Here is a 17,239-nt window from a genome sequence, read left to right on the forward strand (position 1 = left end):
CCTAATAATGTGCCCAATTCCCAACTTCTTAATGGCGCTCCTCAGAAATCACTGTGAAATGTTTCCATTTCCCACACCAGTCATTTTGTAGCTTGAGATTGCCATTTCAGGCAAAATTAAGGAGTTCTGCAATCCAACCCACTAGGAAGTGGATCAAGACCACCCAAACCCATTTCCCATAGGTCCTTTACAGTCAGCAGAGGAGCCCTTCCATCTGTCCACCTGCAGGTAAAATTCCAGTATCTAAATCAACAATAACACCCAGTTTCCCCTTCTTTTAATGGCTGCAAATAGATCCTTTTGAAATCTGAACGTAAGTGGCTCCATTCAGTTGAGTTGCTAGAGCATGCCCTTTCACATTGAGGCAGAGACCCATTACACCTTTCACGGGGAAGGTAGAAAAGTATTTGAAGCACATCAACATACAGGGCAATGGAGAGAGATCAGGACAGTGGGATTAGTTTGGGACTGTGCCAGGAAATACTTGGTATTACATAATATTTACAGCACAGAAACAGGCCATTCGGCCCAACAGGTCCATGCAGTGTTTATGTTCCACACGAGCCTCCTCCCAACTCTCTTCATCTAACTCCATCAACAAATCCTTCTATTCATTTCTCTCTCATGTGTTTATCTCTTTAAATGCATCTATACTGTTCACCTCAACTATTCCCTGTGGTAGTGAGTTCCACATTCTAACCACTCTCTGGGTAAAGAAGTTTCTCCTGAATTCACTATTGGGTTTTTTAGTGACTATCTTATATTTATGGCCCATAAATCTGGTTTCCCCCACAAGTGGAAACATCTTCTCTACATCTACCCTCTATCGCAGATGTCATAATCTTAAAGACCTCTATCAGGTCACTCCTCAGTTTTCTCTTTTCTAGAGAAAAGAGCCCCAGCCTGTTCATCTTTCCTGATGAGTATAACCTCCCAGTTCTGGTATCATTCCAGTAAATCTTTTTTTTTGCACCTTCTCCAGTGCTTCTATCCTTTTTATAATATGGTGACTAGAACTGTACACAATACTCCACGTGTGCTCTAAACAAGGTTCGATACAAGTTTAACATAACTTCTCTGCTTTTCAATTCTATCCCTCTAGAAATGAACCCCAGTGCTTTTGTTTGCTTTTTTTTTTTTAACAGCCTTATTAACCTACTTTTAGTGATCTGTGTATCTGCATCCCCAGAGCCCCCTGTTCCTCTACCCTATTTAGACAGTTATTTTCCAAGGAGTATTTGGCCTCCTTATTCTTCGTACCAAAATGCACTAACTCACACTTAACTATATTGAAGTTCATTTGCCAATTACATGCCCATTCTGCAATTTTATCTTCCTGTATTTTGTCGCAGTCCTCCTCTGCATTAACTATACTCCTCAACTTGTTGTCATCTGCAAATTTTGAAATTGTACTTCTGATTCCCAAGTCCAAATTGTTTCTGTAAATGGTGAGCAACAGTGGTCCCAGCACTGATCCTTGTGGAACACCACTTCTCCTCTTTTGCCAATTTGAGTAACTCCCTACACTCTGCTTTCTGTTTTGTAGCCAGCTTGCTATCCATACTTTACTATTTCTTTTATATTCCATGATGATAATTTAATTTTGTAGTTTCTCTTTGCCTTCCTAGTTATTTTTTCACTTCTTTCCTAATCTTTTCGTATTCTCTTTTGTCATCCTCTCCTTTGTTGTCTGTGTACTTAATGTGTGGTTTTTTCTATCATTTCAATTTTGCCCTTATTTCTTTATTCATCCATGGTATGTCATTACTGGCTAGTTTGTTCTTGCTTCTTAGTGGGATATATTTCTCCTGGACTCTATTGATCATCGCTTTAAATGTTTCCCACTGCTGTTCTATTTCTTTTAAATTTTTCCAGTTTATTTTCCCTAGTTCCATTCTCATCCCCTTAAAATCAGCTTTTTTTCCATTTATTACTATGGTCTTTGTCTTACTTATGTCCTTCTCCATCTTTATCTTAAACCTTATTATGTTGTGATCGCTATTGCCTAGATGTTCCCCTATGCATACTTCTCTTATCTGCTCTGGTTCATTTCCCATTACTAGATCCAGCAGTGCTCTGTACCTTGCAGTACAGGCAGTTTAATTAGTCTTTAATAGTTGTTCCTTTCACCTTATTTTTAACAGTCCTTTTATACTTGTTTTATAACTGTATTTTTGTTCCCTGATCATTTATATTACTCTTGTCCCTTGGTCTGACCTTTACTCTGAACTTCAATTTCTTTTATCTTCAGACTTAAGTTATTTTCACCAGATCCCTCCCACCGTCTTATTAGTTTAACAACCTATCAACAACCCTATTTATCCTTTCTGCTAGGAAATATGATGTGCTGAAAGGCCTCCTTCTGTGCTGTAAACATCTACAGGTCATGGACAAGATCCGCATTGCCTTGTGCAAGTGTAGAATTACATGTGCCATTCCCAATGTATCGAATATTGATCTAAACAAAATTTTGTGCACTTATGAATTCACCAGGATTTAATGGTATAATTTCGTCACAAAGACAATTCCCACATGTGACACAAGAGGAGGAACACAAACTGTTCAGCGAGATATTCTGTTCACCTTAGTTGTAATTTCAGACCACAGTTTTAAGTCATCCCTGCTTACTGCCGCACTCTGAGGTAAATGCCAGGTCACTATGTGAAAAGAATAGGCAAGAACCAAGTGGCAGACAGCAATGGAAATTTTAGTTTCTCAAACTAGAATTAGAAAATGGAGGACTGCCTCTTCCAAGCTTTGGATATTTTTATTCATCCTGGAATTCCTCAAAAAGCACAGATATATTTTTGGACTCTAGGGGAATCAAGGGATATGGGGATCAGGCAGGAAAGTGGAGTTGAGGTTGAAGATTAGCCATGATCTTATTGAATGGTGGAGCAGGCTCAAAGGGCTCTATGGCCTACTCCTGCTCCTAATTCTTATGTTCTTAAGTTCTTACCCACGACTCCTTTCTCCTTGCAAACTACCATCCTATCTTCAACCACCCTTTCCTCTCCAAAGTCCTTGAATATGTTGTAGCTTCCCAGATCCATGGCCATTCTCCTGTATCGCTCTCTTTGAATCCCTCCAATCAGGTTCCTGCCCCTCCCAAAGCACCAAAATGGCCAGAACCAAAGTCACAATCTGTAACTGTGACCATGATGCATTATCCATCCTCAGATTCCCTGCTGCCTTCAATAAATCACACAACACCTCTCCTTTGTTGGCCAGTTCGGTGAGACTGCCCTCGCTTGGTTACATTCTTACCTATCCAATTGTAGCCAAAGCATGTCTAGCAATGGCAAATCTTCCCACCTCTGCACCTTCACCTCCGGAGTCCCCCAAGGATCCATCTTTCGCCTCCTTCTTTACTTCATCTACATGCTGCCTCTTGACATCATCCACAGATGTGGGGTTAGTTTCCATATGTACGCTGATGATATACAGGTCTACATCATCTCCACCTCAACTGACCTTTCCCCTGCCTCTCTGCTATCAGGCAGTTTGTTCAATCCCCAGTCTTGGATCAGCTGCAATTTCCTCCAGATTAACATTGGGAAGACCGAAGCCATCGTCTTTGACTTCCACCACAAACTCTATCCTCACCCCTGATTCTGTCCCCCTCCCCAGCCACTATCTAAGGCTGAACCATTAGACTTGACTATTCCAATGCTCTCCTGGCCGGCCTCCCATCTTCCAGTCTTCATAAACTTCAGCTCATCCAAAACTCTGCTGCCTGTGTCCTAACTCGGGGCAAATCCCATTCACCCCTGTGCTCGCTGACCTACATTGGCTCCTGGTACAGCAATGCCTCAAATTTAAAATTCTCTCCATCGCCTCGCCTCCTCCCTATCTCTGTAACCTTCTCCAGCCCCAAAATCCTACGAGATCTCTGCACTCCTCCAATTCTGGCCTCTTGCGCATCCCCGATTTTCATCGCTCGACCATTGTGGCCATGCCTTCAGCTGCCTGGGCCCTAAGCTCTGGAATTCCCTGCCTAAACCTCTCGCCTCTCTCTCCTTTTTTAAGATACTCCTTAAAGCCTACCTCTTTGACCAAGCTTCTAGTCACCGATCCCCTTATGTGGCTTGGTGTCAAATTTTGTTTGATAACGCTCCGTGAAGCACCATGGGACTGACGTTCCCTTTAAGCTGCGCGGACGTGCAGCGCTCGAGCTCCCGCGCAGTCGCTGAGCCAGCCTTAAATGAAAATACTGCGCACGCACGGAATTTTGAGTGGGCCGTGCAGCCCGTTAAAGGGGCCGTGTGGCCCATAAAAAATTACAGGGAGCATTGCTTGGGACGTTATTCAGTTAGTCTGTAAGGTTTCTCAAAAAGAACTTTGACCAAGCTAGTCGAAGTACAGTGAGTGCTACTAAATTGCAAACATCAAAATTATAACTTCATGATTAACTGAAAAAACAAATTTTGTTGAAAAACTGCAAACTGTTCTTGTGTAAAGGGAATCTCCACTTTGACTGCATGTAAATCAGCAAGGGATGATGAAAAATATGTAAATGTAAAATGATCACAACGTTCCCCACATATAGCTTGTAAGAGTACCAGTTGCCTAGACAAAAGATGCCAACAGGATATTCAACTGCACAGGGTCGATCCCGTCCTCACTAAACATTCACACATTCGCCCTTTCCAGCAGGGACCCCTGGATAAAGATCAGTGGTCACCGGATTAGGCTGCCTTTTCTCCTCCGAGCCTGGGGATGTGGAGGCCGATTGTGGCACCTCAGTTGCTGCCCTGGATGAGATTAGCGAACTGAGCATAGATTGAGGATTGAACCCAGTCTGTGTAGCACAGTATGGCACCACGTCTCATCCTTTACCCACTGGGTCATGCTCCAGAGACTCTGGTGCAAATGAGCATGAAAAAAAGTTAAAAAGTGAGCAGAATAGGTGCACAGTAAACACATGCTAGCTTACCGTCAAACACCAATGGACTCCTAAATGTACCGGTACCAGTATGAGGTCCTTTTCAAACAAATCGACTCCTTTGGTCCATTGCTTTACTGTCTGGTAACCTCCAGTATGCAATTTCAGATAGAAGAAAGTATTAAATGCGTAAACTCCGGGCAAACAAGCGTCTCTACTTCTTTCCATAATTAAACACATGTAGAAGTTAATCACCTGCAAAATATCAGCAGAAAATAGTTAAAAGGCTCAGCTCTCTCCAATCAGTACACCATTCATAGAGCCAGGAATACAAGGCCCCACATCATTTGCTTCCCTTTATTTCTCCCCAAGGTGGTGACTCTGGCCAGGGTGGAACAGAGCAACTGGTGTACAAAATTCATCCTTCTAGCTTTGTGTAGTAGATGCTCCTCAGATGTTGGGGCTGACACAACAGGAGGGCTACAATTGGCCTCAGCACAACAGCAGCACAGGATCAAGATCAGCTGTGATGTTCCCATGGTTGACCATCCGGCCGACAATTCACTGCCTAGGCTGATACATTAAACAAAGCCCTCATGGGAGAAGTACCACAGAATAACCGTGCCCCTGGAGCTATACCGCAGCATGTGTCAGCACCTACAAGAAAGGAGGGAAGGGTACAGAGATATACTCATTTGTACAATAGTATTAAAAAAATACATTTGGGGTATACTTCACACAGGAATACTCAAGGACAGTGCCAGTACTCAACGATTGGGCATTTTCCAGGAGCATGCAATTAAAATGCCAAGGATCACAGGCGTGGGACGTGGGAGCATTCATTGTGACACACACTATAGCTCAACTGAATTTACTGTTATTATGGCACAAATTTCTTAGCAGTTGTAATTGATTTTCTTGTGAAGTACAGTGGCTTCTCTCCCATTTTCCAGCACTTTGTTGTCCGTGACTTAGTTTTTCAACATTTAAAGACAATGCAGCACGGTCCCTTGGTTCACTGCTGCCTGGAACTACCATTCTCTTAACGTGTTCCAGTGGATGTGTTTAATGCAGTTTTTGTGTTAACGAGGCAGGCCTCAACAACACTATAATGCAGAGAGTGTTTTAACAAGCAACTGCTATTTTGTGAAATAAACTCTCGAGAGAAATCTGATGCTTTAAATTGAAGGTATGTCTCTTTAAAAATGTTATCTCCACTGGCTCATTTGGTAAATGTGGTGTGTAACAGTCATGTACACCGAAGAGTCCGGAGTTTCATCCCTGGTTTGTGCTGCAATTCGACTCTGTGCCCTGGGCTCCTGTTCCTGATCACTATCTGGTGACTCTGCTGGAAAGTGCACGTGTAGATGCTGCATGAAAAATTGGTCTCAGCCATGTTGGCCCCCAAGACCAAATAGCCCCATGACACTCACTATCTAGGTTCATTCTTATAGTTTTTGGGTTTCTACACTAGAGGGTAGCATTGATTGGGCAGGTGGTGGGTGAGGCATCTGTATTGTCCACCTGGTGCAGCTGGTTGGGTCATGTGCCAGTTTCGGGGCTGGACCTATTTTAAATACAAGCGACGAGCTGCCATCTCAAATCAAGCTTCCTATAGGCAGCTTGTCGATTGGGAGGGTGGTAAATCAGGCAGAGTGGTCGCTACTTAAAGGCAGACTGTAGCTTTTTAAAGGGGAGGTGGACTTTTCTATGGTGGATAGGAGACAGTGATATTATGGAGCAGCAGGCAGTATGACTTGAACCAGGGCCCCCAGATTCTTGGACGAAGCAATGGAGGTGCTCTTAGACCAAGTGAGCAACAGGAAGGTGATCCAGAGTGAAATAGCGGAATGACCTCCATGACGAAAAACGTGTGTTGCCAGAAGCCCCTCAAAAGTCGCTAACGTTTTAAAACTACTGCAAGCACTTTGGAACTAAAGGTTTGCTAAAATTTCCTGCCATTTCCTGAGGGCAGTTGGGGATGCTTTAAATGGCGCTGGAAATGGCCATGTCCCAACTCGTTGAGCCCAGGGTCTGTGGGTGGGAAGAGTAACTGGCGGCAGCAACACAGGCAGAGCCGAAAATGGTGTTGTGGGTCTTCAGAATGTACTTTATCCTGATTAGCTTATATTCATGAAGCCCTCGGCCATTTCCAACAGGAGCCTAAACGACGCCTTTCTGAAGTGCAGACAACTGGCGCTGTCGGTAGTTCTGTTTCACACGCAATGTTGTGAACCTGTACCCCCCATCCCCCGGCCCGTTTCCTTTTAACCTAATCACCTCACACTTACTGACATTGGATTCCATCTGCCACTTTTAGTCCATTCCCCCATCTTATCAATATCTCCTTGCAGCTTCCTTTGGTCTTCTAAAGAATTAACTATCCCTCCTATTTTTGCATCATCTGCAAATTTTGACACCAGTCCCTCTAAACCTATATCCATATCATTGATATATACACAGTGAACAGAAGTCACCCCAGAACTAAACCTCGAGACACCACTATCCACTTCTACCTGCCCTCAACTCCTACGCCGTTTTCTCCCTGTATTTGCAGCATTTTGCTTTAAATTGTCCATAGTATTGACTTCACTATTGTGGCTCATAATGTAATCTATAAAAGAATTACATCCATAACAAATCAACCAATAATTTGATGTTTTCTCAATATTTTAAATTATATTTAATAATGGATGGTAAAACGAAGTGAGGACCCAAGTAAGAGGAGAAAATATCTTAAAATAAAAGGAATGAGGATATGTGAAAGGGCCCTGTACCTCATCATTGAGCCAGCTGTAATTACACAGAGTGCCGATGTCCTTTCGTGTTATCTTCAGTTTAAACCCAGTGCTGAGTACTTCATCAGGCTCTCCAGAGTCAAGGGCCTGCCTTACCTCCTCCGCCATTTTCTGTAACAGAAGATCATAAGTTGGCAATGCTGCAAATAAAAAGCAAACACAAACACTGTAGGTGCTGGGAGCAGACAGCAGGTCACCCAGCAACTGTGGAGAGAACAATCAGGCTGGGCTGTGCTTCACAATGCAAAAATGAAAGATGAACAGGCGTTTTAATGGGCGGGTAGAGCGAGCAGTCAGCTTGCATGCTGGCGCCATGGGAGGCTTGGAGACAATTCAGCTCCCAGGCTTGACCTTAATATGGATGGTCAAAACTCTGCCCAAATCTGTCGGGAACAGTGGCCGTAGTTTCTCCCAATTTCAAGACCTCTCATATTAGATCTCCTCCTAACCTGCTTTGTTCTAATGAAAAGAGCCCCAGTTTCCCTGGTCTCTTCTCCGAACTAAAAGCTCTCATCCCTTTTGCACCTTCTCCACAGCCTTAACCTCCTTCCTAAACTAAGGCATCCAAAACTGCACACAATATCCGAGCTGCGCCCAACCAATGATTGTATGGATTTCGCGCCTCTTGGCTTTTGTACTCCAGACCCTGTTTCTCAATCCTAGGAGCTCATGTGCTTGCTTTTCATAAAAACAGTTTCATCAAATTAGTCTCCACACTGGTAAAGATTTGTATATCTGAACCCCCAAATTCTCTCTGCTCCTCTTAAAGATTTACCAGTTGGTATTATTTCCTCTCTTTATTCTTCATTACTAAATATATCACCGTACATTTCTCCACCTTCAATTTAATCTAACATCTTTCTGCCCAATCTACTAACCTGCCTGTGTTCTCCTATGCTTTACCTAACTGGGCTCCATAATTTCATGCCTGCAAATGCTGATAGCGTGTCCCCTACCAAAGTCCAGATCATCTATATATACTGAGAACAAAGGTCCCAACACTGACTCCTGATGGACACCACCATTTACATCCTTCCAGTCTGAAAAACATCCGTTAACCATTACTCCCCATTACCAACCTCCTATCCATGCTGTCACACTCCCTTTAATATCATGTGCCTTAATTGCATAAACTGGTTTCTTCTACATCACCTTATCAAATGCAATGTCTTTCTCGTGTGCATTTTGGTTGTTGCCCCATTACTTCTATCTCTCCTTATTTTTCTCAGTCCTCTCACAACCTTCTCTCCTGTCTCCTCTCCTTCCCCTCACCCAGTCATGGCATCTTTGAATTCTCCCGCCTCGGGTACTCTGTCCCCCCAATCCCTAACCCAAGCCTCTCCTGCTTTCCAATTCTCCTGTTGCCGTTCTAGAGTTGAATCCCCTTTGAATAGGCCCAAAGCTACCCTCTGTGCTCACTTCTCCCATCACTTCCTGTTCCAATCCCTCAAGTCTGTATTCCATCCAGTTCAAAGCAGCAATCGCCCTGGTCAAAGTCACCAACAACATCCTTTGTCACCAAGACTGCGGTGTGTTATTCCTCATCATTAACCTTTCCACAGCATATGACACAGTCAACCACGCCATCCTCCTCCACCACCTGCTCTCCTCTGTGATCCAACCAATCTCGTCCAATTTCTTGGTTCCACTCTTATATACCCAAACATAGCCAGTACATGTCTAGCAATAGGTTCTTCTCCCCTTCACGCACTGTCACCATGGGAGTACCCCAAGGTTCCATCATGCACCCCTTCCTTTTCCTGGTTTATACATGGTCCCTCAGTGACATTATTCATAGACATAACACCAGCAACTCTCTGCCACCATTCTTGATTCTGTGACTACTGCTGTGCTGTCAGATTACATTTCCGACATCAAGTTGTGGATGAGCTAGAATTTTCTCCAACTCAACACAAACAGCATCCTGTTTGGCTCCAGCCACTGTCTCTTCACTCAGGCTGAAATTAATGTGTGCAATATGAACGCCCTGTTTGACTGAGTTGCCCTTCAAACCCCATATCCTATCCAGTACCAACATCGCTTAGTTCCATTGCTTAGGGACCGGTCCCTCCACGACTCTCTGGTCCACTCTTGTATCACCCTCAACACCCGCTCCCCTTCCCATGCAAGTGCAGGAGATGCAACGCCTGCCCTTTCACCTCCTCCCTTCCCACCGTTCATGGCCCCAAACACTCGTTCCAGGTGAAACAGCGATTTACTTGTACTTCTTTCAATATATTTGCTGCTCATGATGCGGTCTCTTAGACAATGGGGAGACCAAATGCAGATTGGGCGATTGCTTTGCTGAACACCTCTGTTCAGTCCGCAAGCATGACCGAGCTTCTGGTAGCTTGCCATTTTAATTCTTCATCCCATTCCCACTCTGGGCTCTGTCCTCGGCCTCCTACACTGTTCCAATGAAGCTCAACAGAAGCTCGAGGAACAGTACCTCATCTTTCGATTAGGCATTTTACAGCCTTCCAGACTCAACATGGAGTTCAACAATTTCAGATCATGACCACTGCTCCCATTTTTTCGGACACCAGTTGCTGGTAATAATTCTGCTGTTGTCATTTACAGCTCCTCTAGACCCATATTTTGTTTCTTGATTTGTCCCATTACAGGAAATTCTTCCGTATCCGGCACCGACGGGACCGGGATGGTGCCGGTTGATTAAAATTTCCAGATAACGGAGAGGTATATCTACTGAGGCTATTTTTAACAAACAAAAATTTTAAAAATCAAGAAATGTGCAGTATAATTGGGTACTCACCGACAGAATGTTGTGTTAAATGGACTTGGACTCGGCAACATTTCCGGTTATTGAGGTGTTCGGATCGGAAGAGACTTCCGGCAGCGCCAAGAAGCCGAGCAGTGGCAGTTTGGAGAACTACCCCCACTGACTAACTCGGCCACCTTGGGAGACTCGGACTCGGCAACATTTCCGGTTATCGAGGTGTTGTTTTCGGAGTATGAATTTTGCCGGTTATTAGAGAATTCCGGATATTTAGGTGCCGTTTAAACGAGAGTGTCCTGTACCATCTCCTTTTGCCTTGCACCATCATCCCTTTTGTCATTTAATCTCTCCTGCCTGCCGCCCCATCACAAACCTTCCCTTTTGTTCTTTCCTCCCCTCCCCCCTTTCTCTGCCTCTGTACTTGCTTAAAACCTTACATCTCTAATCTTTGCTGGTACTGACAAAAGGTCATCAACCTGAAACATTAACTCTGTTTCTCTCTCCACAGATGCTGCCTGGCCTGCTGAGTATTTCCAGCATTTTCTCTTTACTGTATAGTTCAGATATCCAGCATCCGCAGTATTTTGCCTTTGCTTAGTTCCACCTCTGTAAAACTACCCATGCTTTCATCATCTTCAGACTCAACTTCTCCAATGCCCTCCTTGCTAGTTTCATGAGCTCCACCCAACACCAACTAGTCCAAAACTCCACTGCCTGCATCCTGTTACACACTAAATCCTGATTGCCCATAACCCCGATTCTTACCACCTTTGATCAGCTTCACATCCATCAATGCATTGAATTCAAAATCTTAGTCTTTATTTACCCTCCCTCCAGGGTCTCACTGCACCCAATCTCTGCAACCTCATCCAGTCCCTACGTTCCAGTCCCTACCCTTCAGTCCTCCGATCTGGCTTTCTATACATTGCTGCCTCCCTCCACTTCACTGATGATGGCAAAGCTTTCAGCCATCTTGACCTTACTCTCTGGAACTCCCTCCCTAAAACCCTTCACCTTACTACTTCTCTCCCTTCCCCTCCTTTAAAAGCCTTTTCAAAACCTAGCTATTCCACCATGATTTCGGTCTCCTAAGTCTTCTATTACTGCTCGGCATCTGTTTCTCCTCTGTGAGTGCCTTAGGACGCTGTACTACATTAAAGGTGGTATACAAATGCAAATTGATGTTGCTTTCGTCATCCCTGAATTCACTACTACATATATTTTAGCTGTTACACATAGACACATATACAATGGCAGTTTATGTTGCACTACAGGGCCCCATGTTGAAGCCTCTGTAAAATAAAGCCTGGCTATACCTCAGTAAATTGGGGAAGATCTCCTCTCTGCTCTTTAGTTAAGATGCTTAGATTTTCCTTTAGGATTTGAGAGGCTGCTGCATCTCCTTCATCCAGGTACAATCGAGCTGCCACTTCATCCGATAGGTCTCGCTCTATATGTTGCTCCTGAAAAAAGGGAAAACGAAGAAGAATGCAGACATCACACTGAATGCATCCATTGGTAAAAGGTAGTGGGTGACTAAGGCATATAAACTAGAAGGCCTTGGATTTGATCCCTGGTCCCCTAGTGAGCTGATCTCAGCCCAAGTAGCAGCTTGGTGTTACAACTGGCCTCAGTGGCCCTGACTAGAGAGCGGCAAAATCAGCCAGGGCTCCTGCTCCTGATCATCACTCAAGGCAGGATTCAGCTTTGCTTCTACATTAGGAATGGCTACTTGTTCAGAGGGCACCTGTGCAACTAACTCAGCAGGAGTCGGGACCTTCAAGGGGGAAGGGGAGGAGAGAAAAGGGGCGTGAAATGTGCAAAATAAGTTACATTTAAAAACAACAGCAAAAAAGTGAAAGATAATTTTTCTCTCAGCCATTGTACCAGTTAAGCACCTACAACACTTTTAAGGCATTGTGCTATCATCATATCAAGTCACACCCACGATCCAGCCCTTACCACTATACGTTCTTTCATTCCCGCAGTCGGCTTTCCTCCTGTGTTCTGCAGGATTACCGATTGATCATCATAGTGGATCTGCCTGCAGATAAAGAGAATGATTGAAGTCAGTCCTGATGTCTCACTCCACCAGCCTTCACATTTGCTAGAACATCTTTTGCCATTTCTGCCACATGATCCACCAACACCCACATCTGTCCCCAGCTTTCTAGTGACTGTTCTTGTCGTGACACCCTGTTAAACTTTTCCCACCACCCCTACCATCAACTGCAATTCCCCAGGCACCTTCCCAGACTATTGCAGGAGATGCAATACGTGTCCATTCACCTCCTCCCACATCACTATCCAGAGCCCCATCTACTCTCCAGTCAGCAATTTAACCGCCATCCTCAAATCTACTACACTGCACATAGTGCTGGGACTCTCACCCCCAGTATTGACCTGTGCTGACCGTGTGTCTGACCCCCAGTATTGACCTGTGCTGACCGTGTCTGACCCCAGTATTGACCTGTGCTGACAGTGTGTCTGACCCCCAGTATTGACCTGTGCTGACAGTGTGTCTGACCCCCAGTATTGACCTGTGCTGACCGTGTGTCTGACCCCCAGTATTGACCTGTGTTGACCGTGTGTCTGACCCCCAGTATTGACCTGTGCTGACCGTGTGTCTGACCCCAGTATTGACCTGTGCTGACAGTGTGTCTGACCCCCAGTATTGACCTGTGCTGACCGTGTCTGACCCCCAGTATTGACCTGTGCTGACCGTGTCTGACCCCCAGTATTGACCTGTGTTGACCGTGTGTCTGACCCCAGTATTGACCTGTGCTGACCGTGTGTCTCACCCCCAGTATTGACCTGTGCTGACCGTGTGTCTGACCCCAGTATTGACCTGTGCTGACCATGTGTCTGACCCCAGTATTGACCTGTGCTGACAGTGTGTCTGACCCCCAGTATTGACCTGTGCTGACCGTGTGTCTGACCCCCAGTATTGACCGTGTGTCTGACCCCCAGTATTGACCTGTGCCTGACCCCAGTATTGACCTGTGCTGACCGTGTCTGACCCCCAGTATTGACCTGTGCTGACCGTGTCTGACCCCCAGTATTGACCTGTGCTGACCGTGTGTCTGACCCCCAGTATTGACCTGTGCTGACAGTGTGTCTGACCCCCAGTATTGACCTGTGCTGACCGTGTGTCTGACCCCCAGTATTGACCTGTGCTGACCGTGTGTCTGACCCCCAGTATTGACCTGTGCTGACCGTGTGTCTGACCCCCAGTATTGACCTGTGCTGACCGTGTGTCTGACCCCCAGTATTGACCTGTGCTGACCGTGTGTCTGACCCCCAGTATTGACCTGTGCTGACCGTGTGTCTGACCCCCAGTATTGACCTGTGCTGACCATGTGTCTGACCTTCCTCCCCACCCTTAGGAACATTGCCCAGACTGGTCATGTTGAAAACTGTGGCAGGAATTGGATTTGTTATGCAGTTCTATTGGGGAAATCTTATGAGGCTTTGGGAGTGCAGGTGCAGCTTGATTGTGCATTGCAGCTAAACTGTGCTGGAGCTGACAGAGAAATACTTGCATCTCTGTCACCAGCTACTGAGCCAGCAGTTTGGGTTTCCAGATTCCCCAGTATTGACCTGTGCTGACCGTGTGTCTGACCTCCAGCATGTGAATCTTCAAATTTTGTTTGTACGATGACGTTCCTCTGAACAATTGCCGACCTTGCAACGAGTTTCTTCCAAATTTCCCATCACAGGTGAGTCTGTTCCTGCTGTCACTCAACATCTGCGTACTCAAACTTTAAGAAAGATTCACTACATCGTGATCAGGAGTGAAAACGCCGTGCTAATTTGATTTTCCCCCTGCCCATCCCAGGGGCACCACTCTTACTGCTGCCTGGCTTGTGATCAGCTAGCAGCATGGAAAGAAGTCAAATTTGGGGACCTTCTCATCTGTATATCTCAGTTACTCACTGACTTCATCAACAGAGTTATGGTGGGGATGCTGATCCAGGAAGAATTATAAGGGGAACATTCCACCTATGCGAAGTAAAGGTAGCCCTTTTGGAGGTGCAGCTGTAGGAAATGACACTGTGGCACTAAATTCATAGAAGAAATGTTTGATGCCGCAGAAAAATTTGAGGCCTGTGATCCTCTACATGATGATCCTGATCTCAGCTGTGTAGCTGTGGGGAGGTGGTGAGCAGAGACCAGCTGCGTCTGCACAGGGGAGGGTGAGGAAAGTTGAAACAGCATTTTTGTCAGCTGCTCTCACACCTGTCCCAGTGGCAGGTTTTGAGGTGGCATTGATGGAAGCCTGGACCTAGATCTCTCGCCTGTAATTTCAGCTGGGCAAGCTGCATGGGCAAATAGACAGAAGAGAGAGGAAGGGAAGAGAAATGCGTTAAAAACCCGCCCCAGTGGCTCTTTTGATGAGCAGACTGAGCCACACAGAACAGCAATGGCCTGTGCGGAGTTCACTCAGCTCAGCTACAACAGAAGTTGGAATGCTACAACTGATCTCCGAGTGAGGGGAGGGGAAATCAGCATGGGTTCCTTCTCTTGATCGCTGTTCATTGCTTCCTGCTGGAAAGAATTCAGGTGTGGCTGTGTTGCCAGTCAAATAGCCTTGCTCGCACTCGCTGTCTGGGCTTAACACATGAAGAGCCACTTAGGCAATGTAACCAGACTGCCAGCATGATTCTGCATCTTCACGACAAGAGGGGAAAGAACTGGAGAGAAAAGGAGGAAAGTCTTAGTAACTTGGCCTCTCTTGCATCCCTCAACTTGGTGCAAGCCTTATGAGTAAACGACCCAATCCTCGACAAAGTCAATCAAAAGAGTTCCTCCCATGATAAATTTAATCAATAATAACTGATTCCTGTAGGCATGCTGGTAAATTTCCATTTTATCATTTCTATGACTTGCTTTTGGGTGTCAGCCAACACTTCAATGAGAAGCAGCACTGAAGTGCCTGTTAATCGTTTCTTTTAAGGGGCTTTCAACCAGGTGAACACGTAGATTCACCAAAATATTACCATCACAGTGTAATTTCATGAAAACCTGCTGCTGTATCTTCTACGAGTTTTTTAATTGCAGCCTACATTGTTGTACAAATAAAAAGCTGGAAATCTGAAACAAGAACAGAAAATGTTGAAACACACAGCAGGTCGATTAGTATCTGTGGCGAGAAGGAATAAGTTAAAGTTTCATGCATACAGCCCTTAATTAGAATTGAAAGATTGAAAGATAAACAAGGAGCTTAATGGAACCTTAATAAAGAGAGGGTGGAATGGGAAAAATGAGAGGAAGTATCCGTGGAATGATGAATAACATGCTGAAGAGAAAAACAGGAGAGCTGAGACTGACATCAGACAATGGAAGGATGCTTAAAAGAAACTGAAGACATAAGAGAAACAATACAAGGCAACCCAAGGAAAAGAATCCTACAAACATACAGCAGAGGAGGCCATTCGACCCATTGTGCCTGTGCCGGCTCTTTGAAAGAGCTCTCCAATCAGTCCCAATCACCTGCTCTTTCCCCATAGCCCTGCCAAAACTTTCCCCTTCAAGTATTTATCCAATTCCCTTTTGAAAGGTACTATTGAATCTGCTCCCACCACCCTTTCAGGCAGTGCATTCCAGATCATAACTCGCTGCGTAAAAAAAAACTCATCTCCCCTCTGGTTCTTTTGCCAATTATCTTCAAGCCAAGAACATGGGAGACATTGAAAGTAGATCAGGTCTATAATTAAAACCGGAAAACATGGGGAAATTAAGGTGGAGTCCACAGGTCTAGCGAGAGGGAAAAAGAAAAAATCAACACTGTGGGGGTCAGACATACAGTCAGCACAGGTCAATACTGGGGGTCAGACATACAGTCAGCACAGGTCAATACTGGGGGTCAGACACACTGTCAGCACAGGTCAATACTGGGGGTCAGACACACGGTCAGCACAGGTCAATACTGGGGGTCAGACATACAGTCAGCACAGGTCAATACTGGGGGTCAGACACACGGTCAGCACAGGTCAATACTGGGGGTCAGACATACAATCAGCACAGGTCAATACTGGGGGTCAGACACACGGTCAGCACAGGTCAATACTGGGGGTCAGACATACAGTCAGCACAGGTCAATACTGGGGGTCAGACATACAGTCAGCACAGGTCAATACTGGGGGTCAGACATACAATCAGCACAGGTCAATACTGGGGATCAGACATACAGTCAGCACAGGTCAATACTTGGGTCAGACACACTGTCAGCACAGGTCAATACTGGGGGTCAGACATACAGTCAGCACAGGTCAATACTGGGGGTCAGACACACTGTCAGCACAGGTCAATACTGGGGGTCAGACATACAGTCAGCACAGGTCAATACTGGGGATCAGACACACTGTCAGCACAGGTCAATACTGGGGGTCAGACACACGGTCAGCACAGGTCAATACTGGGGTCAGACATATGGTCAGCACAGGTCAATACTGGGGGTCAAACATACAGTCAGCACAGGTCAATACTGGGGATCAGACATACAATCAGCACAGGTCAATACTGGGGGTCAGACATACAGTCAGCACAGGTCAATACTGGGGGTCAGACATACAGTCAGCACAGGTCAATACTGGGGGTCAGACATACAATCAGCACAGGTCAATACTGGGGATCAGACATACAATCAGCACAGGTCAATACTGGGGATCAGACATACAATCAGCACAGGTCAATACTGGGGGTCAGACATACAGTCAGCACAGGTCAATACTGGGGGTCAGACATACAGTCAGCACAGGTCAATACTGGGGGTCAGACATACAATCAGCACAGGTCAATACTGGGGATCAGACATAC

At 45.4% G+C, this 17,239-nt stretch overlaps 1 protein-coding gene across 5 annotated transcripts in view; it reads right to left on the reverse strand.

Moving 5' to 3' along the window:
• The window catches only part of LOC147119925 (sentrin-specific protease 2-like), a 116,853-nt gene that overhangs the window by 41,433 nt on the left and 58,181 nt on the right, over positions 1–17,239 (reverse strand). For 4 of the 5 annotated variants that reach the window (XM_085985322.1, XM_085985317.1, XM_085985318.1 and 1 more), the window contains 4 exons: positions 12,383–12,464; positions 11,737–11,883; positions 7,663–7,794; positions 4,937–5,140 (listed from right to left, as the gene is read on the reverse strand). In XM_085985322.1, the coding sequence (XP_085841448.1) occupies positions 4,937–5,140; positions 7,663–7,794; positions 11,737–11,883; positions 12,383–12,464 (565 nt within the window). The remainder of the gene's footprint in view (positions 1–4,936; positions 5,141–7,662; positions 7,795–11,736; positions 11,884–12,382; positions 12,465–17,239) is intronic. The other variant, XM_085985319.1, reaches the window with a different exon arrangement.

This window comes from Somniosus microcephalus, chromosome 4 (assembly GCF_052327205.1).
Source record: "Somniosus microcephalus isolate GS21.2 chromosome 4, FLI_Smic_1.0, whole genome shotgun sequence".
Taxonomy (NCBI): domain Eukaryota; kingdom Metazoa; phylum Chordata; class Chondrichthyes; order Squaliformes; family Somniosidae; genus Somniosus; species Somniosus microcephalus.